Source organism: Helianthus annuus, chromosome 6, assembly GCF_002127325.2.
Source record: "Helianthus annuus cultivar XRQ/B chromosome 6, HanXRQr2.0-SUNRISE, whole genome shotgun sequence".
Taxonomy (NCBI): domain Eukaryota; kingdom Viridiplantae; phylum Streptophyta; class Magnoliopsida; order Asterales; family Asteraceae; genus Helianthus; species Helianthus annuus.
Genome location: NC_035438.2, coordinates 142,445,600 through 142,459,959, shown reverse-complemented (window position 1 = coordinate 142,459,959; position 14,360 = coordinate 142,445,600). Strand labels below are relative to the sequence as shown.

General features: G+C 40.2%; 1 protein-coding gene across 1 annotated transcript; it reads right to left on the bottom strand.

Moving 5' to 3' along the window:
• Positions 1-4,539: 4,539 nt before the first annotated feature.
• On the bottom strand, positions 4,540-14,086 carry LOC110945048. The gene is made up of 10 exons (XM_035974276.1): positions 13,957-14,086; positions 13,046-13,132; positions 12,890-12,976; positions 12,070-12,795; positions 11,245-11,970; positions 9,498-11,114; positions 8,861-9,401; positions 5,322-5,523; positions 5,073-5,236; positions 4,540-4,987 (listed from the first exon to the last, which is right to left on the bottom strand). The coding sequence occupies exons 1-10, from the start codon at positions 14,084-14,086 to the stop codon at positions 4,540-4,542; spliced, it is 4,728 nt and encodes a 1,575-aa protein (XP_035830169.1).
• Positions 14,087-14,360: the final 274 nt, after the last annotated feature.

Here is a 14,360-nt window from a genome sequence, read left to right as displayed (position 1 = left end):
CGTTATTATATGAGGAAGTTATGATCAAATTCGTATATGAGGGGTTAAAGCGTCAACGTTGAGAATTATGACTTTTCGGGTAATAACAAAGTGACCAAGGACTTAACAAAGTGGGTATAAGTCTCGAGGTCCTTATACGTAAATAAGGAGGGCTCATAATGCAAAGATACCCCTTCGAAGAACCAAGAGCCAACAGGTAATAATTGAAAAGATTTGAAAATCTTGCAGCAGGTCTTAGGCGGGCCGCGTAAGACTTCACAAGGGCTTACGCGGGCCGCGTCTGTAACTGAAAGATTTGAAATCTTACAGCAGGTCTCAGGCGGGCCGCGTAAGACTTAACAAAATCTTACGCAGGCCGAGACAGACGCCCAGATGCAGAAAACGTAAACAGCAGCACTGTTCAGCCTTTTAACCGACTTAGATCAATTATTTCTCAGCATGAGCGACCCCTAAACAGTTCCTAGGCCTTAGGGGCACTTGTAAATGATCTGGGAACAATGTTAGACTTGTGTGGCATGATCTTGAGCAACCAAAATCACTATAAAAGGCCCTTGTGTTGCAACATTGTGTTCACTTATTTCTTCTGCATTTCTGGAGCTTTTTGGAGTTCAAGAGCAGACCCTAAGCATCTCTAATCGTGCATAGGACTTCAGTAAGTATGCTTAACCTTTCTTAGTTGAGTTTTTACTTAGTTTTAGCTTAAAAGTCAAACCGTCGTAATTAACGGTTGACTTAACGGTTAATCATTAATGGTCCAGTGATTAGTCGAATCAAAGGTAGTTATAAGTTGGTAATCATGTGGGCTTTAAACCCTTAAAAGGGCACCCTCTGATTCCCGCTCTAACTAGATCAAATGTCGGGTCAAAGTTGCTTACAAAAAGTCAATAGAAGCTTAAATTGCAAATTTTCATGTAATTAACAATGTAGGAGATGTGTAATCTATTTTATCACTCATATAACTTGGTAATAAGTCTAAGAACTGATCTAAGCTTGTTTGGTCCGACAATTTTCTGTTTAGACCCGGTTCGGAACCGAAGGTCGCAAAACTTTGACTTTTGTTTTGACTTCAGTTCTGACCCGTTTTAGTAGAGTCTAGAAATGCCTTAGGACTTCCTTAGGACCAGGTTACATGATAGTATAACCCTCTGTGACTGGTTCGTTGTTTGTCCGAGTCGTTTGCACATTTCCGTTAAATGCTGAAAAGTTGACCATAATGCCCTTTTGACTATAAAACGAGACTTTTGGAAATGTGAGAGGACAATAATCTTTACTACTGATTTACAAACATGTCCCTGAAATTTCATGTCAGTTAGAGGTCTAGAATAGGAGTTATGCTAAATAGCGCATTTAAGAAATCTTTTGTTAATTAAACGGCGCACTTAGCATAAAGTCTATCTAAACCCAATTTCAACACCAAACCTTTTGCACATTGATGTAATATAATATTTTGAGATTTTTAATTATTTTTAACCTGCTCATAACCTAAGGTTATGACGTTGATTCGGTAAATACCGATTATACCCTTTTCGGGCATAAAATGAGTTCTACATAGTATTTTGACACGAATCAAATTGCTACTGATTTTATATAATAAATTAAGTATTTTGAACCTTATAACCTGATCAGAAAACTCAGATTTCCTATATAACCCGGAAATCGCTTAAAACGACTTTATACGCGTATTAAACGCATAGTTTGGTTTTGTAACCATTTTGTCACATAGGACTTAACACCAACTCATTTACCCTGTTAAATTAAGTTATTTTACTGATTTATTCAGACCCGAATCACAGGAGTTAAATTAATCGCTTTTATAATCTTTAAAATGACCAAAATACCCCTACGGGGCGTATTATGGGATTAAACTCGTTTTGGGCATAATGGGAGATATCCTACTGATATCACAACCTCTTTAAAGCATATTGACATAGGAATAAAGTATAGGACTCTTACGGTTACCCGTTACGCTAATTACGCGTTCGGTTCGGTTTATGTAACTAGTTTACATAAATTAGCCGAAACGGGTCAAACCTTGTCGTTTTTATCTCAAGATCCAGAATGTGGTTGGATTAGCCATATTATACAAGTCTTCAAACTTGTCGGGTCTAAATCACATTCTATTCCGGTCTTCGCTTAATCGTGCGTTCGAACCGTACCTTTCGTTAAAACTAACCGGTCTAAGTTTAGGCTTAATTAAAGACCCGTTAGGATTCTAATAGGTTATTATAAACCTTCGTTCCAGAATAGGAGACCCGGTAAAAGCTACACGCACTTGCTATTTGTGATTGATACTTGCAAAGGTAAATACTTTTGACTTAATTTCCCTTATACGGGCTTGGGGTACGGTATATAAAATACCGCTTGGTCCAGCATTGAATCTTTAATCGAATAGTGATTAAATCATTGATATGCTTTGTTTCGAAATGTTTTGTTTGATTAAAGCCTTTGGGAGGTTAATGACCATGTCCCGGATATCCTTAGCATCATCTTACGAGATGGCCACGACCTGAGCACGGGGTGTAGGCGTACACCCGTCAGTGCATAAATGAATAAATAATGTGGTGTGTCTATTGATCTTTAACCCGGACTACGGATCGGGCTACTGAACGCATAAGAAACATGTAAATCGTTTACAAGTATTCTATTCAAATAATTATCCCAAGTTATAAAGAGTTTGTGCCATGTGCATTCAAATCAATTTTATTAAACATTTTCAAATGAGTCAGTTGAATGTATTTACAAGTGTAAACTGACGTATTTTCCCAAAAAGGTTAAGTGCAGGTACTACGCGAACTAGGCTGGCTTTCTCCTAGCGTCCACAATAAGTCTCGCAAGCTTGGATGTCAAACTGTTGAACAATGTTTCCTATTTATTTTGATCCCCCTGTGGATTATTTTCAACTGTTTGTGATACTTGATATTACAATTATATTCGGTTGAAATATATCTATCTTTTGCTTCCGCTGTGCATTTATATATTGTGTTGCTTGACTGTAATGTTACCAACTACGTCACGATAATCCCCCACTGGGCCCACCGGTGAAGCGTGGAAATATCGGGGTGTGACAGGTTGGTATCAGAGCCAACGTTGAGTGAATTAAACACTAGCCTTTTTTGTGTTTAATCTCAATGACACAATTGCACATACTCAAGTCTAGACAAGAACTTAGGACGAATTCAAATTTGTTGTTTTAGTTTGTCCTTTATTGTTTGTTATTTTATTTCAATTGTTTAATCAGGAAATATGCCACCGAGAATCAGAAGAGGAGGAAGAGGCAAAGGGCCAATCACTACCCACAACGATCACGAGGCCGGGCCTTCTCACCTGTGACCTCCTTCCACTACGATGAGTGCCGAACCTCAGAGAAACAGGAGGAACCTTTTTGAGCCCGCTAGACGGTCTGTCTCACACAGTTCAACACCTTCTTACCGTCACTCTCTTGGGCCGCACTCGGAAAACGAGCTCGATAACCCACAACCTTCGTACATACCTCTCCAGCGTTCCGTTCCGTTTCGCACTGATATGCTCTAAATTATACATATTTTTTGTATAAATATTTCCCTACTTTTGAGTATCTTTAGGGTGGTTTTTATTAAATATCACTCTCAGATGGTTCATATTTGAATTCTAAAACTTCAAAGTGAGAGTGAGCTAAAAAGATGAATTTTTAGTAGTAAATTAACAAATGCATTAAAAAGAGAATGGTTGAATGGTATTAATGAGAAAAAGAAAAGAATATGAAGTGGAGTTTAAAGATTACTAGAGGGAAGGCCCGTGCGATGCACGGCATGACCGACAGTTAGTGTCCTTCATTGTGTTGTGTGTTTAGGAAAAATGTTTATGTATGGATAAAAGATAATTAGCCAAAAGACAATGTAAGAGAAGCCAAACAAAACGTGATAAGAGTTTGTACCATAAACTAGCCTCACAAAATTTAAGACGTGCATAGCACAGGAAAATTGCCAAGTCTAAAAAAATACATTACAGGGGAAAACTTAAAGGAGTTCATAAAGCCTCCTTTTTTATTCAATAATCAACGAAATCTTCTGTTGCTAGTGCATGACCATGCAGCCGACGTTCCCCTTAGCTACCCACAGAACCATCTGAATCAGAATCTTCATAATTAGCGCTGTGAAAAAGAAGGGAAATGTTAGGCTGAACCTTAAATTCAACGATCTATGTATTTCCTTTATTTTGCACTAAAAAATTGAAAGAATGTAACTATGTTCAAGTAAATTCCCATCTATGAACTACAGTTCAAACTCGTTGAAAATCAATTAATTCCATTTAGCTATTTGGCATGTAAAAACAGGGGGAAGAACATAATCTAACGATTTAACTTAAGTATCCGAACGAAATAAACATAGCAAGTCGAAAAACACATATCAAAACCGGTGGTGTCATTGTAGTCATAAAGAAATAAACATGATGTTTGTAGCATGTATTATTCAATTTTGAACATTTTCTAAAACACAATACAAATGGACAGGTAGTTACGTGGTTCATGGAATTTCGTAATTCAAAAGTATGTATAGAAACTTACATGTACTTGCTGACTGTTTCTTTGAGCTTAACCGGTGTTGGAATTGTCATCACCCCTTTACCCTTCCTAGTCATGGGAGTAGGAGTGGTAGATCCAACGGATTGATAGTTGGTTTCGTCTGGGAGCACACGTTTGCAGTTGAAACTCTCAAAGGCCCCATGATGGTAGTATGTGGATGTATCAACTTGGATGGTTCGGGTGGTGCCTATAAGTGAATGTAAGCAGTTTGGGAGCGTTGAGATGTTACCGTTACAGGTCCGTATCATGACTGGTGTGAAGCTATCCTGGTTGATTGCGGAAGAAACGGTGTAGATGTGCGAGAGACCCGATTCCACATTGAGTATAGACTGAGCAGTGGTGCTTGTTAGAAGCTGTGCAGTGTCATCGAAGCACACGATGACCACATTAGCCGTGGAATCGACCACATCAAGTTGAAGATGGAATCTGTTGAAATATTTTTTTTATTCAGATGTGAAAATGTGTAAAGACGTTTGCCAATGCACATAACTATAGAATACCAAAGACAAACCTTGCTCGGGGAAACATAACTGGGTTTTCACAGCCTTCACACCACAACTCCCTGTGATCATGCGATACACCTTTCATGCATTTTCCTCCTCCACACATAAGTCTGAACCACTCTTCGCTATTACGTACGCCTTTAATCACCACACGGCAATTGAACTCAGCATTCTGCATGGATTAGAAGAAACACGTTCAATGTATGGATAATAATAATGCTGGGGGAAACATTTGACATTATAGAAAGTGTTGATACCGTGTGTTTCTTATTTTCTCGACCATGGTTTAATATTTCTTCAACAGTTGCCAGACTTTCTGTACAGTTAGCAACAGCAGTAGTTTTCTTCATGTTTGCAGGGGTCTTTCGATATTCAGCCACAGATTGTATAATGAAAGGTAGGATGCTTGAATATGGCTGTGTATTTATAGAGACATGATAAGTAGCCTCTTGGGATGACCTATGACAGTTTTCATTTTAATGGAAGTTAAAAAGCAAAGATGTTATCTGAATATGAGAATGTGAAGGTGCTTACACATCTAGTTGCATTAATGATAACCAATAATAATAATTTGATGTTATGGAAGTTGAATATGAGGAGTCTATACATATATAAAACTATATTATTAAATCTATATAAATCTATAAATCTATATCAGTCTATATAAATATCCCCTATATGCAGATAATATATATAGATATATACATATATATACACGCACATAATTAGATATGCATACCAAGGGAAAACCAAGCTCATATGATATATAACCGGCTGGAGCCACCAATCAAACTGTAGATAATGGTCTCATGAATCTGAAATCATAAAAACCGAAACATTTCCAACCAATTAAATTCTGAACGGGAAAAGACAGGATGTGTAAGATGATTCAAAACTAACCGTGTGATAATACGCCAAAGTCTACTAAAACGAAGCACAATTTGAAGAGTTGAAGCAACAATAGCAGCAGCTCCTTGAGTCCCTGTCATAATCCTCTCAATTTTCTATATAATCATCAGCATGTGGAAGTCAATTGGTGGTAATATTGAACTAAGCACTATAAGTTTTATAAAAGGCTGATGTGCAAGTGTGTAACCACCTTTTGAGGCTCCACAGTGTCACTATGTTGACCAGCCAAAATGATTGAAACAATAGTATGCACGAAAGTGTATGACCCCCCCCCTTTCCCCTACAAAACGACAGATGGCAACCGTGTCAAAATACGTGTTTGTGTCAATAGTAATAATTTGATGTTATGGAAGTTGAGTATGAGGAGCGTATACATTTATAAATGAACATTATTAAATCTATATAAATCTATAAATCTATATCAATGTATATACATATCCCCTATATGAAGATAATATATATATATATATACACGCACATATTTAGATATGCATACCATGGTAAAACCAAGCTCTTATGATGTATAACCGTTTAGAGCCATTAATGAAACTGTAGATAATGGTCTCATGAATCTGAAATCATAAAAACAGAAACATTTCCAACCAATTAAATTCTGAATTGTAAAAGATAGAATATGTAAGATGATTCAAAACTAACCGTGTGGCATTACGCCAAAGCCAAGTAAAACGAAGCACAATTTGAAGAGTTGAAGCAACAATAACAGTAGTTCCTTAAGTCCCTCTCATAATCCTCTAAATTTTCTATATAAGCATCAACATGTGGGAGTCAATTGGATGTAATATTGAGCGAAACACTATAAGTTTTATAAAAGGTTGATGTGCAAGGGTGTAACCACTTCTTGAGGTTCCACGGTGTCGCTATATTGACCAGCCAGAATGATTTAAACAGTAGTAGGCACGAAAGACTATGACACCCCCCCACAAAACGACAGATGGCAACCGTCTCCGAACACGTGTTTGTGTCAATGTGTTCAAACCAGCTATAAACAATAGTTTTTGAATCATCGTTGTTTTTTCAGCCTAAAATAGACAAATAAACCAACCATCCCATGTCCTTGAATAAAATTAAGATAAGCTAAGAAATATTAAAGAATATGAGTTTTCAAAATTTAGTGGAAGCTGTAAACACTTACATTCCCACCACTTGTGGCACAAAAGTAGCTGGCGCGCTATCGTTATTGGCAGACTATGTGGATAGCTGGTTGTCAGCTGTTGTGTTTGGAACGGACCAAAAAAAATGGGTTTAGGACATGCATTACTTATTATGTTGGATTAACGGCGATAAAGATGATAAAAGCCGCTTGCCATAATCATAATCTGAGGCAATCCAATGTCAACACATTTAGTAACCTACAGTTAAGGAAGCATATAAAACAAATTTTTTTAGGCATAATTAGCAGCAATCTATATACATATCCCCTATATGCAGATAATATATATATATATAGACGCACATATTTATATATGCATATTAAGGGCAAATCAAGCTCATACAATCCAACCTCAACACATTTAGCAACCTTGAGGGTCAACAATGTCGCTATATTGACGAGCCAAAATGATTGAAATAGTTGCGGGCACGAAAGCGTATGACCCCCCCCCCCCAATGACAGCTGGCAACCGTGGCCCAAGATGCGTTTGTGTAAATGTGTTCAAACCAGCAACAAACAACAGTTTTTGAATCATCAGTGCCTTTTCTTCCTAAAATATACAAATAAACCAATCAGCATATGTATCGGAATAAAATCAACAAACAAAAAACTAAGAAATTAAAAAGACTATCAGTTTTCAAAATTTAATGGAAGCTATAAAGACTTACATTCCCACCACCCGTGGCGCATAAATAGCTGTTGCGGTGGCGTTACTGGCAGAATACGGGGATAGTTGGTCGTCGGAGGGCAGACGCATAATACTCAACATGGTACATATATAGCTGTTGTGTCTGGGACAGAACAAACAAAAAAATTGGGTTTAGGGTATGCATCAGTTATTATGTTGGATTAACAGCAATAAAGGCGATAAAAGTTTCTTGGTGGTCCAAAAAATTACGGTATGGCAAGTATTGTTTATTGTGTCTGATCTGATGTCGCCAAATTGTTAAACGTTTCTTTATAAACGATGTTTCTGGTATGGTTTTTCATGCTACCGTTGCCATCCCCGACGATGACAATCTTTAAACCTTCAGGTGTCATAACCCTTGAAAGCGCGACATATAGCTGACCATGGCTAAACACAGGTCGGGGCAAATACAGACCAACGACTTTTAATGACTGGCCCTGACTTTTATTAATGGTCATTGCATAGCATGGTTTCACTGGGAGCTGGCGTCTTTTCATAATAAATGGCCATTTTGATTTCGTGGATGAAAGGGTTATCCTCGGTATTAATGCAGTATCTCCACGATTAGACCCAGTAAGTATTCTAGCCTTGATAACAAATTTCCCAAGGTCTGTTATAATAAGGCGGGTGCCATTACATAATCCTTGCGAGGGGTTCACATTTCTTAAAAGCATGATAGGGAGGCCTTCTTTTAAATGCAAAGCGTGCGGTGGCATACCTGACAATGTCAAATAATTAAAGAATTTAACTGGGCACATTTTTTTTGTCTGTAACTAATATTTTAGTGCCGGGGGTGGGGGGGGGGTGGGGGGTACCTGGGAATGTCAAAGAGTTTAGGAATTCAGACGGATAGAGTTGTTCCTGTTCTAATACATCCGTGGACGCGCGACATATCTCATCAGAACTCTTGTAGGTCTTTGTAGTCCGTCTCAGTTGTGCAAACATGTAATCATTGATTTCGTCCGCGTCTATATTGCGCGGGGTTAGGTTGGCTCGATCCAGGCAGGCCACAACCATCTACGATGAACCTGGTGGGTATCTCGATCCAGGTTGGCTCATCCTCACCTTCTTTGGTCTTTGAAGGAACAATTCCATCGTCGATTTCTAACAACCATTTGTTGAAACGTTGCCTATCCATGTCTAGCACACCTGCTGAGGTGTATTCGTTGACACGCATACTACGGTGGAGTCTGAAGAGTTTACAACTTTTCCACAGATACGATTTATTTATGCATGCCTGAACAACATCTTCTCTTTTTCCCTTTGGGATGACGGGCAGGATTTGTCTGAAATCACCACCAAGCAAAACAGGCATGCCACCAAAAACGCGTTCCCTGTTTGCGTAGGCAGGAAACCCCAAGATATCTCTAAGTGTTTTATCAAGTGCTTCAAAAGCATATTTTTGCATCATTGGTGCTTCGTCCCAGATGATTAACCTTACCTCTTGTAACAGGTGTGCCAACTGGGTATTTTGTTTGATGGCACACGTGCTATTGTGAAGTAATTCTAAAGGGATAGCGAAGCGGCTATGAGCTGTCCGACCACCGGGTAATAGAAGGGACGCGATACCTGATGTGCAGAGATAGGTAAAGTGAGTAAAAAATGGAGTTGCGTACGCGACCACATACATTATGTTAATACAACATTTCAAAATTATTTTTTTACCTGAAGATGCAACCGCAAGGGCAAATCCCATAGATCTTAAGCGTGACAGAATGGCTTTGTACAGGAATGTCTTGCCTGTCCCACCTGGACCATACACGAAATAGAACCCGCCTTTTCGGGTGGTAACAGAATCAATGACTGTGTCGTATATGACCGTTTGTTCCGTGTTCAGTGATGCATATAATCGATCGTGTTCGTCTGTCATCTTTTTTTTATTATAACTCAACTCTTCCCTAATTAGACGATTATCCATCTTATTGTGGAGCGACGTATCCGGTTGGGGCATATCTGTGAAATCTGATAACAATTTTCCATTTTTCTCCAATAGTTCATTTAGTTCGATCAGGCAGTAGTTCTTAAGCTGGTCGTCAGATAAATGTAACCCTGGGAACATGAAGAGCCTACGTTTCAGGTACAAAATATCATCAGATAGTATCTCCCAATTTTGTGCCCAGAGTTGCGCCGGGCGATTCACTTCGCAAAACAACAACATGGTAACAAACAATTCCCGTAGTTGGGAACCGGACGCCCATAATTTAGCCTCTGACAGGGCGTCATTCCACTCCTTGTCATCATTAAGCAAGCCATACGCATAGCAGGCTTCTTTGAACGTTGCATATACGACTCCGTCGACCGTTTTTATTTCTTCGAAACTTCGAGGCCCTCTCACAATTCCCAACAACATTCTTAGATAATACTTTGGCCCAGCTGCTGGATTGCAATACACAATCCGCCCAATGGCTGTCCGCTCCAACCGCATTTTCCATACCTTGTTATCCTCTTGCCACACATACCTTGTTGGTATCTCGGCGTACGTTAACTCTCTTGCCGCTTCATCTCTGTTGTTTAGCGCAAACCATTGGGTGAACATCGTGTCTCGTATCCCGTCCCGGTTTAACAAGGCCGGCAAGCTGTCTGAATCACGTAACGTGAGCAGATGTTGATTAGGTGTATGGAACGTTAGTTTCATGACGGATGGGAATGAGTAATGTATAGGAAATGCAAGCATTCTCCACACAGCTTCACATGGTGATAAGTACCGGCAATCCAGATAGTTTTTAATCTCATCAACCTTAACAATCTGTTGTGTACGCTTTTCACCGTTATTGCCAATGTTTTCCTGAACAACCATTGTAGCCCTGTCTGGCCCCTTGTTTAAGTATTTAAATAGGTATTTTATCGCTCGGGATTGGTTGCACCATTCAACATTGATGTGCGATTCGTACTTTAAGAGGAGGTAGCGGTTGTATGGGACGACAAACCGGTTGTCAAGCTTCGTTTTGCCCTTCTTAAAGAAGATCTTGGTATCTCGTCGGTGATAAACCGGATAACCGTCTTCGTCAATTGTTGTTTCTCGGTAAAATGGTTTCGGAAAGTGTTTCATGCATTTTCCATCTGTTGTACACGGAGCACTGCGCGCATCATTCCCACATGGGCCGTGCAACATGTAATCTGTTACAGCCTTATAGCCGGATGGATCGTCAATTTCCGATGGGATCTCTGCAGAAATCAAATCATCTATGCCAGCCGGCGTGCGAGACTCGGCAGAATGTTCAAGCCACAACAAAAGGTGCGCATGCGGTAGGCCTCGTTTTTGAAACTCAATTGTATAAACAGCTGTATATAACCAAGGGAACAAAGATTGAAGTCAGCAAGGGGAAAAGTGGAAAATTAGAAAGTTTAAAAAGGTTAGTATTTGTGGGAGAATTGATACCAAAAGAAAGAGGCGAGGCATTACAAACTTTACCTGCTTGGCAGCTGCCAAAGATTTGTTTCTTCATAATATCTTCAATCAAGGAGGTCAGCTTTAGCTTAAAAACGCGTGATACAACATCTGCACGGTCATGAGACTTTTGTCCTGGTATGAGAGACACCATGTCTTCGATTTCAGGCCATTTTGGGTTAGCTGTAAACGTTACAAACAGGTCGGGGTTCCCAAAAGTACGGCACAGAGCCATGGCGTCTTGGTAATTTTGGATCATATATCTTGGACTGCCCGTAAAGGTTGCCGGTAAAACTATACGTTGCCCGATAGCCTTAGCATTTGTATCCCCACGCGTCACAGCGTCACAAACATTATGATAGAGCTCAACGCGCAGCTCATTTTGGTTATTCCTCATCCAGCGCAACCTTTGTTCTTCGATAGCTGCGTATGAGTCAACTAAATACTGTTGGAATAAACGACCGCCTCTTAACAGGGTGGTGCCTTCGTTATTGCGATAATGGATTCTGTAGCAGTAGTATTCCCGCATTGTGACACATTGTCGTTTAGTCGCCCGACGTCCGGTGTTGTCATGGTAGTGTATTCGTTCGTGGAACCCGGTCTCTCCGTACGGAAACAACAACGGATATTGCAAAGGCATGTAAAGTTGATGTAATTCTGATATGCGTTGAAGCGCGCCGTGCTTTGTGCTAACGATAACATCACGTGGTTCAGTGTTGACCCCAAAGTCGTTTGTGATAAGAACAGCAACTTCAGACACATTAGGGCGGTTGTATTATGGATTGTTTATTATTTGGCCAAGTAAGCGTAGTTGACAATTGTTTCTTTCATTTTGAGTGCACCAGTCACATGCCATGCGGAAGGCGGTAGCCAAAGGACTGTGGGTGTCTAACATTCTGATGATGGACGCAACAATTGCTTCATCACATGTGTCATGACAATGGGTCTGGCCAAACAAAGCAGTTATACGGTTTTTAACTTCGTTTTGCGTGTCGTAGAAATACAGCTGAGCATATCTTGGTTGCTCACCTTCAACTGGCAACATGGAGCCTATTCGGTGGTAGTTATGCCCACTTATTCGGAAGGTGTATAGGCTTCGACCACTGTTTATAGCATGATCAATCTTTCCCCCAAATGATGTGAAACAAAACATGCTATTGTAAACTCTAATATGTTCTTTGAATCTAAGTGTCGCCGGGTCGTTATAATCAAGTAATGATCTTAATGGTTCAGGCGGATCAAGAAAGCGAGCAAGCAAAACCTTGCCATCCTGGCAGCACGAAGAGAAAGTCGTCCCATCAGACGACTTTGTATTTTTATTCCTCTCTTCATACCACATGATCGCCGCACAATTATGGCACATGAAGGTTGGACGGCCAAGGTTCTGGTACCTAACATGCGCACCTATGATATTTGTAACAGGAAAGCTTAGCACAACGCACGATTTAGAGTAGCGTATCAAACAGCATAGTAAAGCCAGATGCAAAAGGGAGCAAAACGTGCATGGCAAGAAACAGGGCCGGAAAACACCTGTTGATGCAAACGCTGCCCTACGTGGGGTGCGAACACGAATACCTGGTAACATATTAAAATATGGCAATGTTATTCCTACGTTGCATGATAGACAGGTCGAAGGATAGTCGGGTACAGGGCAGTGATGGTGGTTTACCTTCTGTTTTTTTAGGCCGAGAAGGGCGCAGGCGTGATGGGCCCGCTACGCTTTGGTGAGAATTCCGTGTAGTGCAGGAAATATTGTCTGGAAAAACGTAATAGTTACGGAAATGATAAAAGGATAGTAGTAAACATCGTAGATAACGTTGCAGACCTTGGGCAGATACGGAGGGAGAATATGTTGTTGGTGGACATAAAGCAGGCTGCATCTGCACTGCATCGCTCCGAATGGCGTTTTTACCTGTAACATATGTTTTAAAACAACTATTATGTAGGGCTCGTAGCGGGCTGAGGGATAATGTAAGCGTGCAATCCAGAAAGTATGAATAGGCGTACTGCGCCCCAGAGGGACGTTCATGAGGAAATATAGGGACGACCTTTTATTGATTCTCTTGTGCACACTTTAGTGCCAGGACCAGTGGTCACTGTAACAGTTGGCGGTTGTATTTGAGTGCAACTTGCAAGAGGTACAAAACATGCAGATAGGATAAACGCAACATAGTAGGTAGAAAACTTATAAATACCTGACTAAGAAAGTAAATTCCAATCCATTGCGTGCGGCTTTACAGCGGCGACATCAAAATTGGAGTGCCTAAACTGTTTGCAGTCTAGTTAGAGTTGTAATTTGAGCGGGCACGCATGTCGGTAAGTGGACATTATGGCTAAAAGGTTCCGTTTTTATGAACAGTATAACTAACCTGCGTTGGGGTCAGCAGAGGAAGTAGTTGCATCTATGGTAGTTAGGGTAGGCCCACAGTATGTCACGACCTCCCCACTAAGACCCACATAATTACGATTTTGTATATGGATAGAATGTTTGCTACCCACGATGCTAGAATCGTTGCAGCTGTTAATCAATGCAAGGCCAAAATATGTTTGTATCTTTCCATCAGGCAACGTATGGGAACAACGACGGGCCTGTATCGAATTACTAACCACGTCAGGAGCAGTAGGCCATAACCTGCAAACCTCGTCTTTTATGAGGGAATAGGAAGGGTTTAGAATTTAGTATTTAAAACTCCATATGCGGGGTCGGGGGTAACACTGCAATTAAAAGTCTCATACCTCTGTTTATTCCAGCCTGTTCAATCAGTTTTAGCCCACAAACGTATTGGACCAACCCGTTAGACAAACCACGTGAATATGCATGAAAGGCGAAAGAGGCTTCGAGCATCACAAAGGGGCGCACAGCCATCTGTATGTTGCATACAATGTTACATAATACATCGTCCAAAATGAAACATTCATATATGTCCCCGTCCGGGGGGGGGGGGTTAAAACAAAGTAAGTTGCTGTCAAGGAAAAGGCATAGTATCTACAGCAAAATAATTCTTAAAGAATGTATGCAAAAGCTGGTGTAAATATTATATTTATTGTTGGCCGCGCGCCTGTTTTTTTTACCAAAATAACATATACAGGCACAGTCGGTCAGAAAAGGTCGTATGTGGTTAGGTCTTTGTGTAGCTCAA

Coding starts and splice junctions, on each gene's coding strand:
- LOC110945048 (XM_035974276.1), bottom strand. CDS start 14,086: ATGGCTGTGCGCCCCTTTGTGATGCTCGAAGCCTCTTTCGCCTTTCAT. Junction 11,115..11,244: donor CTTTGGCAGCTGCCAAGCAG/GTAAAGTTTGTA, acceptor GGTTATATACAG/CTGTTTATACAATTGAGTTT. Junction 5,237..5,321: donor GAGAAAATAAGAAACACACG/GTATCAACACTT, acceptor TAATCCATGCAG/AATGCTGAGTTCAATTGCCG.